The sequence below is a fragment of the Dermacentor albipictus genome, chromosome 2 (assembly GCF_038994185.2).
Source record: "Dermacentor albipictus isolate Rhodes 1998 colony chromosome 2, USDA_Dalb.pri_finalv2, whole genome shotgun sequence".
Classification (NCBI taxonomy): domain Eukaryota; kingdom Metazoa; phylum Arthropoda; class Arachnida; order Ixodida; family Ixodidae; genus Dermacentor; species Dermacentor albipictus.
This window is the reverse complement of record NC_091822.1, coordinates 103,454,358-103,468,473: the sequence shown is the minus strand read 5'-3', so window position 1 is coordinate 103,468,473 and position 14,116 is coordinate 103,454,358. Positions and strand designations below refer to the sequence as shown.

The window sequence follows — 14,116 nt, the reverse complement described above, 5'->3', positions numbered from 1 at the left end:
CATCTACGGTGTGCTCTCTTTTATCAGGCGTTAAAAATTAAATTGTGGTGTTTTACATGCCATAACAACCATAATATTATGAGGCACGCCGTAGTGGGGGACTGCGGAATAATTTTGACCATCTGAGGTTCTTTAACGTGCAGCCATTGTACTGTACACGGTCATCTTTGCATTTCGCCCCCAAAGAAATGTGACCACTGTGGCCAAAATACAGGGGTGAATCTCCGCAAGGATGCCCTTGGCTGTTTTCGAGCAGACGCTCTTTCGACGCTAGCGCCAAGGTCCCCTTCAGTTACGGCCCTAACAGCAGGGCGACGCAGAAGCCAAATGGTGGCGCCCACGATTGTTTACGATGTCATGGCAACAAGAACAGCAGCCGCGCGGCACCTCCTCTCCCAAACGTTTTTCTCGTCTTTTTGTTATTATGCCGACCCGGTCCATTTCCTTTCCCCTTTCCCCCATGCCGCGCGCGCAGCTTGCTTTTTTTTTACCTGTACGGGGCGCGTTATTTTTTTTTTATCGCGCGCGCGCTATGGCGCACCACGCGCCAGCTCGCAAGCAATGCGCGCGCAACGCCACGCATTGGCATTGCTTGCGAGCTGGCGCGTGCTGCGCCGTGGGCTATGCGATGGAATGCACGCAGTGTTGCCCATACTTACACCAGCATGTGCCGGCGCATAAAAAAATTCCACTTCCAACACAAGTCTCGCTTTATTGATTCGTTTCCGAAAGCAGATTTTTCTTGTATCGTTGTGTGATACACGCTCAAAAAATGAGCAAGAGGGAAAGGTGCATGACATATACAAGAGTACTAAACACAAAAGTTCGCAGACGGTAGAATAACAAAAAATGCGCTTGAAACCGCGAAGGCCGTTTCATCTACACAAACATATAAAAAAAATGGCTGTGGCTTAGCTAAGGTTAAGCCCAGGATGCGAAGCATACTCGCCTTTATTTTAACCCGACAGCGTTGAGAGCTAGTGTCGCAGAAAAGCCGGTGTCGTAGGCGTCGGCTCAGGCGTGCGGCGCTTGCTCAGGCGCACGTTTCGTTGTCGCGCCGAACGCTGCGTTGCTCGACGCTCACCTCGTCCGATGCGGGGCGCGTAGTCGCTGCGCCGTAGCAAAACCACCTAGAAACAGTCTCTGTAGCACGCCGCAACTTCGCTTCTCATTCCAACGAGCAGCTCAGTCTCCAGGAGGCATCTCACCTCGTGAGTGTCTAGCAGAGGCAAGCGCAGCTGCTTATATATCGCCGCGACGCCGCGAGCGACGGCGCGAGTTGGAGCCCCGTTTCTCCTCTGTCGTGACGTCACGGTGTCACGTGGTCAGCCTTGAAGGTGATGCCGCGAGCGACGGCGCGAGTTGGAGCCCCGTTTCTCCTCTGTCGTGACGTCACGGTGTCACGTGGTATTGAAGGCGACACCGCCGCGCCTGAGGAGCTGGGTTGAGCTCTAGTAATATGCTTCGTATAAAAATTTTTATATAACGCCTTCAAGACCGAAATGTAGACGAGTTTCTGATATATGCAGTGCACAAAACTGGACGACGTGTATGACTTAGTCATGACTACTATAGAAAGGGAAAACTCACTGGTAATGGCAAACACAATGGCACGCAAAATACCTAAATATATAATAAAATGCTAACATTCTTTGATTGACAGCCATACAAAAAAAAAGAGCTTACTGATAAATCTGCACGAAAGTATATGAAATGCTTGACATGTTCGTTACTGCTGAACAAATTGAAAAAAAAAACATGGCAGAAAAAAATAACATTGTACTAAAAACTGAAACACACATTATCACATTATTTTGCACTTGACCACAACTTGAGTAACGGTGGCAAGGGGAACAGAAGGTAGTCGGCTTTTGCAGCAGCACATAGAAAACATTCGCAGAAAGGCCTATTCATCAATCAAAGACCAGGTAAAATAAGCCAACAGCACGACTTCTTTTTTCGCCCCGAATGCAATGCTTAGCAGTAAAATTACGTCACTTAAGGCACTAAGTCGTACCTACTGGGCACTCCTTTGTATAATGAACACGAGCTGCAAAAATCTGCATACTGGAGACTTGCAATGCTCACGCTTTCCAGAAGAAAATAAAAAGCGCACCATGCCTGCACCTGAAGGTTGTTCGCGCGGTTTTCCCATTGGCGATTACTGAGATAATACACAAACACGAAGAGTAATTTTTCAGCTGTTAGTACGTTTGTAGGACGTGACACAGAGAAAAAGCACTGAGGGCGGAATGGAAAGCTGGGCGAGTTACTGAAGTTGCAGAATGAGACTCGGCACAGAAAAAAACAAGTCATAGACCAGGCGACAATGAGGAGGAACATCTATTTGTCAGCTTTCTCTACCGGCAAGAGGGAAGTGTAGCACAATCAAGGCGCAACGACGTCCGGAGGCTCATGGAGCACACACGTGGACAGGGCTGTGTTCGTGTACATGCGCCTTCTGATGTCCTTGGGTCTGCGCGTTCACCGTCTTTAGGCACCCGGAACAATCTTGCAGGGCTCGTTTTTGCGATATTCGTGCACCACTGGACGAGCGGTACAAGTCGTGAAACGGGTGAAACATCGCGGAGCACAAGCACACAGTTAACGCGGACCACGAAACTGACGAAACTACCCACGCCTGTCAACGCACAGCAGCGCACGCTTCCCGATAACAGCAGATGCCGCTGCATGACGTTTCAAGTTTCGTTATTTCCAGCGTTGAGTCACTCACTCGTGGGTGCACCCACGAGTGAGTGACTCAACGCTGGAAATACGTCGGAAAAGCTGTTTCCGCATGGTGAAAAAACAAAGAACCGCAAGTTTGAAACAGCGTTTGCTTGAACAGCAGTGTACTTTAGGGCACGTATTGAGTGCTTAGCACAATATTGTGCTAAGCAACCCAACAAAACGTTATGTAAGCTCTGACGTACGTGAATACTCGAATTGCATTCGCCTAAAACTGTTATTTGAAATAACTTATTAGTGACACCTTGTTTATAATTATGACGGTGATTATCGCCCTTATTATTTATAACACTTGGCACTACCATGAATTTTCGTCAGCAACAGCTGTCATTTCGTCCCAAATACGTTATGTTCATTAAACCAGCACATCCTTTGCAGAGTAAGCGGGCGGTGCGCTATCTTGAACAGTGGATGGCCGCCGCTATGCCTTGTTTGTCAGCGTAGGGCAACACTGAGGCTAAGCAAGCGTGCATGCATTGAGATATTTTGACGCCTAATGGACCTGCTACATACGTTCCCTCTCGAAGCGCGCTCACGTATTTCGCGCCGCTTGTGTATAGTCACTGCAGCGTCAAGCGCATACAAGGAAGAACACAATTCTACAATTCATCAGCCGTCCCACGTGCCACCGTTCTTTCGTGTTATCTTCCCGCTATAAGCGCATCCATCTTCAACCGTCGACCGTTTAGTTATCAGCTGCATACGCGAATGCTTTCTAGATACACCCGTGAACAAAAGTTTGCGAAGCAGCAATTTCGCGATAAAACTAACTTTCTCCTCTGTCAGGGAATGCAACTTGAAATTAAAGACTGCGGTCCAAACTTGGCATTAGATATTTTCTAGTGCACTCGTCAGTTTCCCTTTATGCGTGTTAATTACAAAGAAGTCCTGCTTTTTCAGTGACGTTGTGGTCCGTATACTTTTGCTCACGGGTGTATATCATGGCTTCAGTGAGGTTTGTCTTGTGTATCATTTTGTGTGTGTGTGTTTGCTATTGTGTTGCTTTTTGGCTTCTTGGTTCGTCTACAATACTTCCCATTTCAATTATAAACAGCTGCTGTTTCACTACTTAGTTCTGTGCTTGGCATCTGTGCTGCATTTATATACTTCTCCAATGATGATGTTGCGTATACCTTGCACTTTTGTCCGTTCCTGCCTTTTGGCCCTAGCTCTGCACGATGCTTTGCATTTCCCTTTTTTGCCCAGTATATATTTTGCATTTCCTTATAATATCCTTCTTCGTACGCCTTGCTCGATGCCCTTTCGGTCCCGTAAGGTATTTCAAGCAAAAAAAAAAAATAAAAAAAGAAATGGCTGTGGCTTAGCTAAGGTTAAGCCCAGAATGCGAAGCATACTAGCCTTTATTTTAGTTGTTGAACCACTGTTTAGCCTGGTGAACTGCTGTTGCTTGGCTATATTTGGTTCGGCTAGACGAAGAAACAACTCATGCAGGCGAGCGCACGAGCTGAGACCCGGCTATGTAGCTACGCGGCCGCAAGCGAGCGCACGAGTTGAGCCTCCGCTTTTGCAGCTGTTATGACGTCATATGGTAGCTACGCGGCCGCGCGCGGCGCAGCAAGGAAGAGCGTGGTTGTGCGGTTAGTATGCTTCGCATAAAAATGCTAATTACATGCGAGTACGAGAAGGCACGAATACCCCAGTGATGTTGCGCACACACGTAGAGAACGCGTTCCGAGAGACTTTCTCGCGTCGTGTCGCAGGTTGAGCGGGCGACCGTGCTGAGGACAGCGTGGGTGCTCGAGACTGCGCACAAGGCGGCCGCGCTTCGAGAGCCGGACGTCGCCCACAACGCGCTCGCGACGAGGCTCTTCGTCATGCGCTTCTTGCGCACGCTGTGCGGCGAGCCCGAGGACGCGGCCAGGCTCTCTCGGTTGGCCCTCGCGACGCTGCCCATCTACACGCTGGCGTTCAACTGCTCCAAACCCTCGGAGCCCGCGCTCTGTTGAGCAGTGCGCGGCCGTCGCGATGCGACTTTTGTCAACGCGCCGACGCAGCGCAGCGTTTCGTCTTACGCAAGCGTGGAGACGTTGCGATATTTTGCCACGACAACGCTCAGCATGTGATGTGTATTTTTGCGATGCATGCTGCAATTCAGTTTGCGTGTGAGTGGTTTTCTTCGATATAAATAGAATGCATGCTGTACTCGTTTAAGTACTTCCCGCGATTCTCCTTTCTAATTGCGCTCGCCACGTAACCGCCACGTAAGATAGCCAACGAGAGCAATCATTGTAGTAGTTAACCTCACTTTGTTCGTATCGCTTCTTTGTTTGTTCTTTATCGCTTTTCTTGCTGCTGCGCAGTGCTGCCGAAATGGCCAACAGTATACTTGCGTGAAGAAACCGAAGCGACCGCGCGCAACTGTAGCGGGCGTTTTCTTCGCATAAACGTTCGGCGCAGCTTGTCGAGTTCCCAGTGCGCCAGCCGTTTACAACGTGCCCACGCAGTTCGGTGTTTTCTTCTGACTGCTACAAATACGTCGCATTATAAAAGCGGTGTTGCTCACGTTGCGCGCTTTCCGCGATGGTGATTTGTGCGGTTGATGTTTCGTGCTCACGCTGTTTTCTGTTCATCACGGCCATCGTGAGGCTTGACTTGTCTTGTTTTCCGCAAAGTCGGAGTGAATAAATGTGACCGCTGGAATAGCAGAGCAAGTTGGACGACTTGATTTCTGTTCGTGATGGAAGGAGGGGCACATAGCACAGAAAGGGGACCCAGGGCAAGATAGAAGAGTTTGTAAGATAGACGCTTTGTGCATTCACCATGAACACGAAGGCTGGTATAAAGAAGTCGCTGAGAAACCAAGAGTCGCCTATTGACATATTGAGGCAGGTGTTCTATTCTTCGCATGCCCCATAATTCCTCTTAGTCGGCGGAAGAATGCGGCCAGATGTACCTATATAAGTTTTTGTAATAGCGTTAATAATGCATATATGATTGATATATATGGACATACCACTGTGCCGAAGTTTACACAGCGTTGGCTTAATGCTGTTTGTAGATGAGATGCGCACGGAATTGTCAATGGCTGCTTTCATAGTAACATGAAAGTTTACCTTTTGTAAAAGCAATTTAGCGCTATTCACTGGTGCCTTTTACGGCAATTGCTGTGAAGCGAAGACGTGTGGTTTCTTTTGTATTTGTAGTAGGCATAAACACGACACTTAAGAGCATGAAAGCATGGTAATTTCAAAGTGTTTCTTTCTGTGAAATGAAACATACATATCGAAGCGAAACTTTTATAATATGTACGTGACAGAACGCCTCCACCAGTGAAGCGTTCACGCGGTGCGCTTGAAACTAATTTAGCGAGTATGCTAATTAACACCGTGAAATGGAAAAGCAAGTGCCCATGAATGGAGCGTGGAAAGAATGATTCGTTTTATATGCACAAGAAAAACTTTAGAATGCAAGGCAGCGCAGATGGCGGCACAATTTATGACCGCTTAGTTTTGTCAAAGATCGGGTGATGCGCCGTATAGAATACCTCTTCATGCAGCCTGACAGCGCTGACAGGCTGGGTCATGCGTGACGATCGCATACGGGTCATCATGAGGTGAATTGACTCGCGGGACTAAATTGTGCCTGGCCAGGTACAACCTCGTGTTTAGCTACGAGTTATTCTTATACGCTGTTTATGTGATGAGATAAGGCAACAAGAACGTCCCAAAGCAACGCAGGGGAAACAAGAGATGCCGTAGTGCCGGGTTCGCAGCTCATTTTCTACAAATTGTCGTTCTTTAGCGAGGACTCAAAGCACGATGCTCCAGCGTTTTTTGCCTTGCGCTTGGAGTAGGGTCCCTAATAGCTCGCAGCATTATGTGGCACGCCCTCTGACGAAAATTGAACTTGCTACCATGCGCTTAGCAGCAGTACGCCTAATAGCCCTTGAACTGCCTTGAAAGGTTTTACGAGCAATCGATGGGGAATTCTCAATAAGCTACTGCCATGGGCCAAATAAAGTACATTTTTAATGTACCCTCGCAAAATGTATCTAGTCTTTGCGAATTCCCTAAGTGTTTCGCCACAAAGCACAAGGCAGGGTCAATACTCAATAATATGTACTTTTTGTACGCCCCGGCTTATGGGCCTTCTGCGCGCAAGCGTTTGGGAATACTCTTAATACATCAAAAGTGTTAAGTTAGCTATATGTAGACAGTGTAAGATCCTTACGCATATACCAATACAAGTACATAAGCAGTCGCGGCAGTCGACAGCAAGAGTGTAGACAACTTGATTTCTTTTGTATATGCAGAATTTTTATAGACTCATATTTAAGGTCTATTAAAACGTCATTTCTTTAAATGCGCCGTGCTGACACAAGTGTATACGGGTTTGACGTGTAGCAAAATGTGACCTGTTTGCGCTGTGCTTCCACACCTGTGCTGGAGGGCAGGAACATTTGTGAGGCACTCCTTGTCTCTAGTCTCTGCCTGCACTTGCAACTTAGAATGCCTTTTGAGGAAATAAAATATATTTATTCAAGTCTACGTGTTGTGCTTATGTAATTTTTTTTTTCAAGTCTGAATACCTATTGTATTGGTTTACGTCAGTAAATAGCGCTTCTTCACTTGTCGACGAGGCTGCTTGCTTTTATGCAAAGACCTGCTGCGGGAATCTTCCTCTTGCTTTTCTTCCTACACGTAGCGGGAACTACGACGCCCGTCAAATGGTGTCATTGCGTTCCAGATCCTTCAGTTCTCTTCCCTTCAAATGCGGCAGTTTTATTTCTGTGTATGGACAAGTGAACTAGAGTGGCATTTTGACTTTGGACTTTAGACTTGGACATTGGTCTTTATTAATACAAACTCGCACAGAAAAAAACTCCAGTATGAATGTCAGCAAGGTGCTGAACACCAATGAAATAAAATTGTGAACCACATGAAGTATTCTGATAGCTTCGGACAGCGCGTTTTCACGAGAAGTGACGACTTCGCTGGAGTTGGCGCATGACCACGTAATCACACCGCTTCGAGTCTTCCGACTTAGTGCAAAGAACGCGGGGAAAAACACTTGAATATATTTGCAAGGAAACGGACATGATTATTTTCAGTGCATGTAAAACAAACGAAACCGATAGCAAAAATGAGATAGTTATGTCAATATTATATGCAGCAAGCCTTACATTATTTCGTCTGGTATCAGTTGGAGCAAATATTCGCCGAAGCTAGCTAGCAACCTGACTTTGGCCAAGAAAACTTGCTTCAGTGTCAACGCTATTTCATATTGGAATAGGTAGGCATAATAAGCGTAAACTCACTCATACTCTTTCACTAATATTTTCGCAGGCTACGTACTCACACTCATGGATGCGTTCTGATGCTCGATGGCACTAACTCAACGGCTCCCACTCGCACTCACCCGTGTTCATAGTCTCTTCCACTCATACTTACTGGCACTAACCCGCATACATACGCCCACTCACACACGCTGACAGTCACTAAGGTCCGTATCAACGTCCACTCAGAATCACCGTCCCCGAATTTCGTTCGTACCGACGTCTACTCATACTCAGCCGTATTCACCCCCGTTCATACATCCACTCACAGTCTTTGGTAATCACCAACGTATCTACCTATCGACTGTGAAATGAATGTAGAGCGAGTATAAACCAGTATATATTCGTTTGCCTACCTATGCATCTCGCCTTCTTCTGTTGACGTGGTGCACCTTTGTGGTGGAGAAGTGGAGGAGACGTGGCTTTTGTTTCTTTTGATCTCTTTCCTATGCCGCCTTTCTCATTTTACCGCTGCCTTCAAATAAGTTCTTTCGCCTAGGCGTAAATTTATAGGTAGACTGCAGAGCATGGCGTCAGCCAGTCATAGCTCTCCTGGCACATAATTAACCACTGCGCCTTTAGCAATGCCCCATATTATGCGCCTACTTTTTTTTGCTATTTTGTGCGGTGTAAGTTGGTGTAGAGCAGGTGCGCACATAGCTATCTTCTGTGCAAAATAAAATCGAAGGGATTGTTGTTAATAAAAAAAGTCACCGTTTCGCCCGAACGGCGAAGCATCTATTGCTATAGCAAGTTACTAGACGGCTATACGAAGTAAGGATATTAAATTTATGGGCCGTATAAACTCGCAAACATTTGCTTTCTAGCTGAATCAACAAGCAGGGTGTCACGCGGACACAGGCAAGCATGAATTAACGAATGCAACCTTTATTAGAAAGGCTGGCGCTTTGGCCTATGTTGGGGGGCTTGGGGAGTACAGGCGTGGCAATAGGCTGAAAGGGAGGGTAAGCAGTTGATGTTCAGCCAGTTGTGTGCGTGGGCCTTACACTCGGAAGAGCAAACCAGACTCGTCAGAGAAGGCCAGAAGCGAGTTGTACACGGCCCGCTTATCCAATTCATTCGCGGGTGAGATACAGGCCTCGCAGTTCGGCATCGTCGTCCTGTCTAGGTATTTGGGGCGTGCCTCTTCATGAGCCCGAATTTCGTAGAAGAGGGGCTTGGCCGTGGGAGGCATGCTGTGCGCCAGTCGGGGCACTGATGGTTAAATTGCATCGGCGTGTCCTCATTTTCGTTGTTGGTACTGTTCTTCCCTTGGGAATAAGGACCTGCAGTGGTCAATGGCATGAGGGGCTAGGCATAAACACATCTCACTCGATGAACGCTGACACTCTCTGTCAAAACAAAACGCTGGCGCGAGGAAGAGCTGCAGCAGCAGCGAGCGAATTGACCTTCGTGCTGCCTGTTTGCATCAAAACGAACTAAGTGGCAAGGACACAGCGCATACGAAGCTGTGAGCGCTCGGCGCAGCTGTACTCTCTACTGAGTGCGCAGATCACTTTGAATATAGAGCCAGCGCGTCGGCGCCATATGCTGCCGCCGCCAGACTAGAACAACCCCCCTCCCCTCCCGCCTCCCATCCCCATCCCCGGCGCCTTGCGCGCTGTAAAAATGGCGCGCTTCCTGGCCGCCTTCCTTCCTCGTGCACGCACGCGAGATTACGCCGATGCCGCCATCCTCGGCTCCCCCTCGGACGCTTTCTCTCGCAGCTAGAGCATACGGTGCGCGGCCACGGTGTTATTGCACTTGGACTTCATACGGAACGCCACAGCGACGGCGAAGGCGGGAATGCGCCTGGACTGCCCATATAAGTGCTATAGCAAGAAATAGTTCGATAAATAATAAATAGTTCGATAAATACGCGCCAAAGGACAATAGTTTTGATGCTGATTGAGGTAAAACTAGATTACTAGCCGGAAGTACAGGAAACATTCGAAGGAGGAAAAGGAGATGGAAGCAGAAAAATAAATTGTTTCCAGTCACTGGTTGATAATGTCCGCCACATAGAAAGGGCGTCTAACGCTTTCTTTATTGGTAAGAATTGCTTATTTGATGGTTTGAGTGCTAAACAAATCTACTTTATAACATCGTTTCAGTGCGTGCCTGTTATGCAATACTTGCAATAAAATCGTTCCTCCTGACATTCTACTTGAGCGCCTTATTATTACAGCGAAGCTAAATGTGGCTAGCCGAGCGCGCGCGCGAAGCATTTTCTCTCCAGCTCCGAAATGGGTAGACCGCGCGTCATACATACTCCTGAGGAACAGGCAGCTTTCGATCAGCAACGCCGTGAGCAGAACGGCGAACGAGCTCGTCAACGCTGTGCGCCGATGCTGCAGCCCGGGCGCAAGAACAGGCTCGTGCAGCCATGCGCGAGCAGCAACTGCGCGCTGTGGATCCGGCAGCTTAAAAAGTAGTCGTTTAATGAACCGTCGGGATTAGCACGGTGATAAACACCGGCGCATAACGTTTCAGCTTTGCTGGTTAACGATCTGTACGGAGTGCTTGGTCGATGTCCTAATTTGCAATACAATATCTAGCTCCCTCGCTGGCGTTGACACTGACTCAATTGAAATTTTTTCATCTTAGCTGCGCTCGTTTGCTCGGTTATGCCACCACAGACAACGCTCGTCGCAGGAACCGGCTCCCAAAAGCTGCGCTTAAAAATGCACCAAGCAATGTAAGACAAGTATACATACGCCTGATCGACGTGGTTGTACCTTTAAAAAGATGACTTGCGGCGCATTAAAAGCCCACGCGATGTCACGAAAAATTCATGGGGCCGCAACATTCATATGGGGACGGATTACCAGTGAAGCTGTTAGGCTGCATACATGAGCTTAATGCATTATGAATTCATTTTTTTTTCAAGCGTTTTATTTAGCTATGCGCAGGTATGCACCAGCAGTATGGTTGGATCATGGAAATGTGACGGCATTTCGAACGTAAAGGCTTGTCCTCTTTTTTTTTTCAGCGCTCTTCAGGGCGTCAGTGAATTAGGTAAGGTCCAGTCGCGTTCCTGCGCACGCTGTGACTAACTTTGGAATGCTCTTGTGCAGCCGGAGCTTCCACGTTCGAGCACGGCCATAAGCGAATGTACAATTGTACAGGTCATGCACATTTCTCCGTTTGAAAATCTGGTACCACTGCAACGATTGATAGCAGCTGACACCGAAAATGTAGCACCTAATTTCGATACGTCCGATTGTCGGTCGCGGTGGGAACCGTGCTTTCATAGTTTTCTAGCGTTATGTGTTTGATAGGGAACAAAACTAATTAAGGAGGCAGAAACAGCCAGTTGTATGAACGCGACCATACTAGGAGCTGTGCAAGGAGCTGTACAAGGAGCTGGCTAGGAGCTACTCACGAGCGGTCACACATCACTACCACATGTCCCTGAGGATAAATAGAGTTTTCATTTCATGATCAATTAAGGAGGGGGCTTTTCTAAGTGTTTATTAAAATAAACATATTTTATGCCTATAATGTTACCGTTAGTGTGGATATATCTTGGCGGATTTCAACGCATGCAATTCGCTGCATGCGTTGAAAAAGGTGTCCACTGACTTTAAAAAAAAATTACACGCAGGTGGGGGTGGCTTTGCCGCTTCCAAAGATACCGAGAGAGAGAGAGAGAGAGAGAGAACAACTTTATTGAAAATGCCTGCAGAATCGGTTAGACTCCCTCCACGCAGCGAGGACAAGCTTTTACCGCGACGCGGCCACTACGTCAGTCTCGTGCGTTGTGCCCCTCGAGGTCTTGGTCCCTCGCTACTTCCGCGGGTCCGAGAGGGCCGCCGCCCCCTTCCTGGGGATGCTGCCCCACTTCTCCTCGGTTTCGCGCGGTAGCTGCCTCTCTAGAGCTGCTGATACATGCTGGACAGCCTTGAGTTGTGTCTCTCGATCACAGCTACTGTCTCGGCGAATATATTGGCTACTAAAGCAGACGTGGCGATGAATATATTGCTACGTGGTAGTATTCCCAATGACGAAGAGCCGAGAAGGAAGAAGACGAAGACGACGTTTGGAAGCTAGCGCGGTATATTACAAGATCACCTGAAAAACCTTCAATTAAACGTTGTAATTGCTACAGATGCTTCAAAATGTGAAGAAAAGTCAGGTGTAGGAATATTTTCCCCGATTCTCGATTGGACATTTTCTCTTCGGCTGCCAGATTTCATACCAATTTTTTTAGCCAAATTCATGGCCGTGGTGCTGGCATTACGCAAATTAGGACCATCAATTACGTCAGCCGTGATAGTTACTGATTCTTTATCATTGTGCTCATCGCTTACTGCTTCTAGTGATTCTCGCGTGATGAGGACATTTCAATCATTGGTACCTGGTTACTTGAGAAGCGTGCGTTTGATTTGGGTTCCCGGCCATAAAGGACTAATCATTAATGAAATTGCAGACTCTCTAGCCAAGGCATCGATAAGTGGCCCGATTCTTCCTTGCTGCCCTTTGACTGCTTATGTAACTGCAGCTAGATTTCGCAGGAGTATCATTATACAGTCAATATCAGGCTCCGCAATTACTAACTCTGTGGATTACGGACATCTCCTGCACCCTTGGAACAGAAATTTTTGCCGAACACGGAAAATTGAAGTGTCCATCACGAAGCTGCGCTGCCGTATACCTGCATTGAACTTCTACCTCCACAGGTCTGGTCTGGTCCCCTCACCATTATGCTCATTCTGTGGCGAAGCGGAGACAATCGATCATTTCTTGTTGTCTTGCAGACGTTTTTCTATTATAAGAAAACGACTACTCGAAATCCCGCTTCGCACTATTGGTCTGACTTTATCAGTGCCTGTGATCCTATCTTTTGGAGCCTCCATTGTTGGGTTCAACCACAGAAATGTTTGCTTGGCGATCCAAAATTACCTCATCGAAACTAATCGATTTCCATGTTAGATTGATCGTTCTCCCTCCCAACCATAGCTTTCTTTTATTTCTTATCTTTTATTAATTATTATTGTTATTATTATTATCATCTTATACCCGGTTTTTATCTGATTATTTCCTCTTTTCTCCAAACACAAAACGTTTACTTTTAAACTCACACGCCCAAATTGTTAACTCCCTTGTTATCATTATTATTTTAGGCACCTAATTAAACCGCCCGATTCTTGGCCAATCCCCCACTGTGGGTATGTGCCACGGCCACTCAGGACAACAACAACAACAACAACAACAACAGCTAGCGCGGGCTGTTGCCTCTTGGTCAACTGCGGCGTATTGCCTTGTAAATATACTTTTAAATAGCTTTTCGTCGGTGCCTTCCTACGTAACATATTTGGTGGAGGTGGACGTTCCCTGTACCTCGTCACGGAGCTTCGCAGTGGACGGTACGTCGAGCCTACCTTCATGGCTCCCGGCGACGCCAACCCGACTCCACCGGCTCCGACACCTGCTGCCACTTCGACAACCTACATCACCCTCTCCGCTCCCCGTGATCCTGGCGTATTCTCGGCAAAAGATGGGGAAGACGTCGAGGACTGGATCAGCCTTTACGAACACGTCAGCCGCAATAACCGGTGGGACCCAACTATCATGCTCGCCAACGTCGTCTTTTACCTCGGTGGCACACCTCGAGTTTGGTATCGGACGCACGAAGATGAGCTGACCAGTTGGGATTCGCTTAAGCAAAAGCTTCGAGACTTGTTCGGCAACCCCTACGGTCACCAACTTGCCGCGCAGAAGGCGCTTTCCGGTCGTGTGCAGACGTCAACGGAGCCCTACGTCACGTACATTCAGGACGTCTTGGCGCTATGCCGCAAAGTTGACGCACACATGACTGAGTCCGACAAGGTCTCCCACATCCTCAAAGGCATTGCCGATGACGCCTTCAACTTGCTCGTATTTAACAACGTCGCGACGGTGGATGCAGTTATAAAAGAGTGCCGCCGCCTGGAATTCGCTAAAAGCCGACGTATCGACCAACAGTTTGCCCGTCTGCCCAACACCCCAGCGACATCTTCCTGTGCCGACGCTCCTCGTCCCAACAGCACTGGCGATGTTACCAGGATTGTCCGGCGTGAGATCGAGGCC

General features: G+C 47.8%; 1 protein-coding gene across 2 annotated transcripts in view; it reads left to right on the top strand.

Moving 5' to 3' along the window:
- Nucleotides 1-5,604, top strand: part of LOC135921071 (uncharacterized) — a 35,702-nt gene extending 30,098 nt beyond the window's left edge. Inside the window, exon 6 of one of the 2 annotated variants that reach the window (XM_065455390.1) lies at nucleotides 4,470-5,604. In XM_065455390.1, coding sequence (XP_065311462.1) covers nucleotides 4,470-4,715 — 246 coding nt within the window. In that variant the 3' untranslated portion in view covers nucleotides 4,716-5,604. The remainder of the gene's footprint in view (nucleotides 1-4,469) is intronic. The other variant, XM_065455389.1, reaches the window with a different exon arrangement.
- The last annotated feature ends 8,512 nt before the right edge of the window (nucleotides 5,605-14,116 follow it).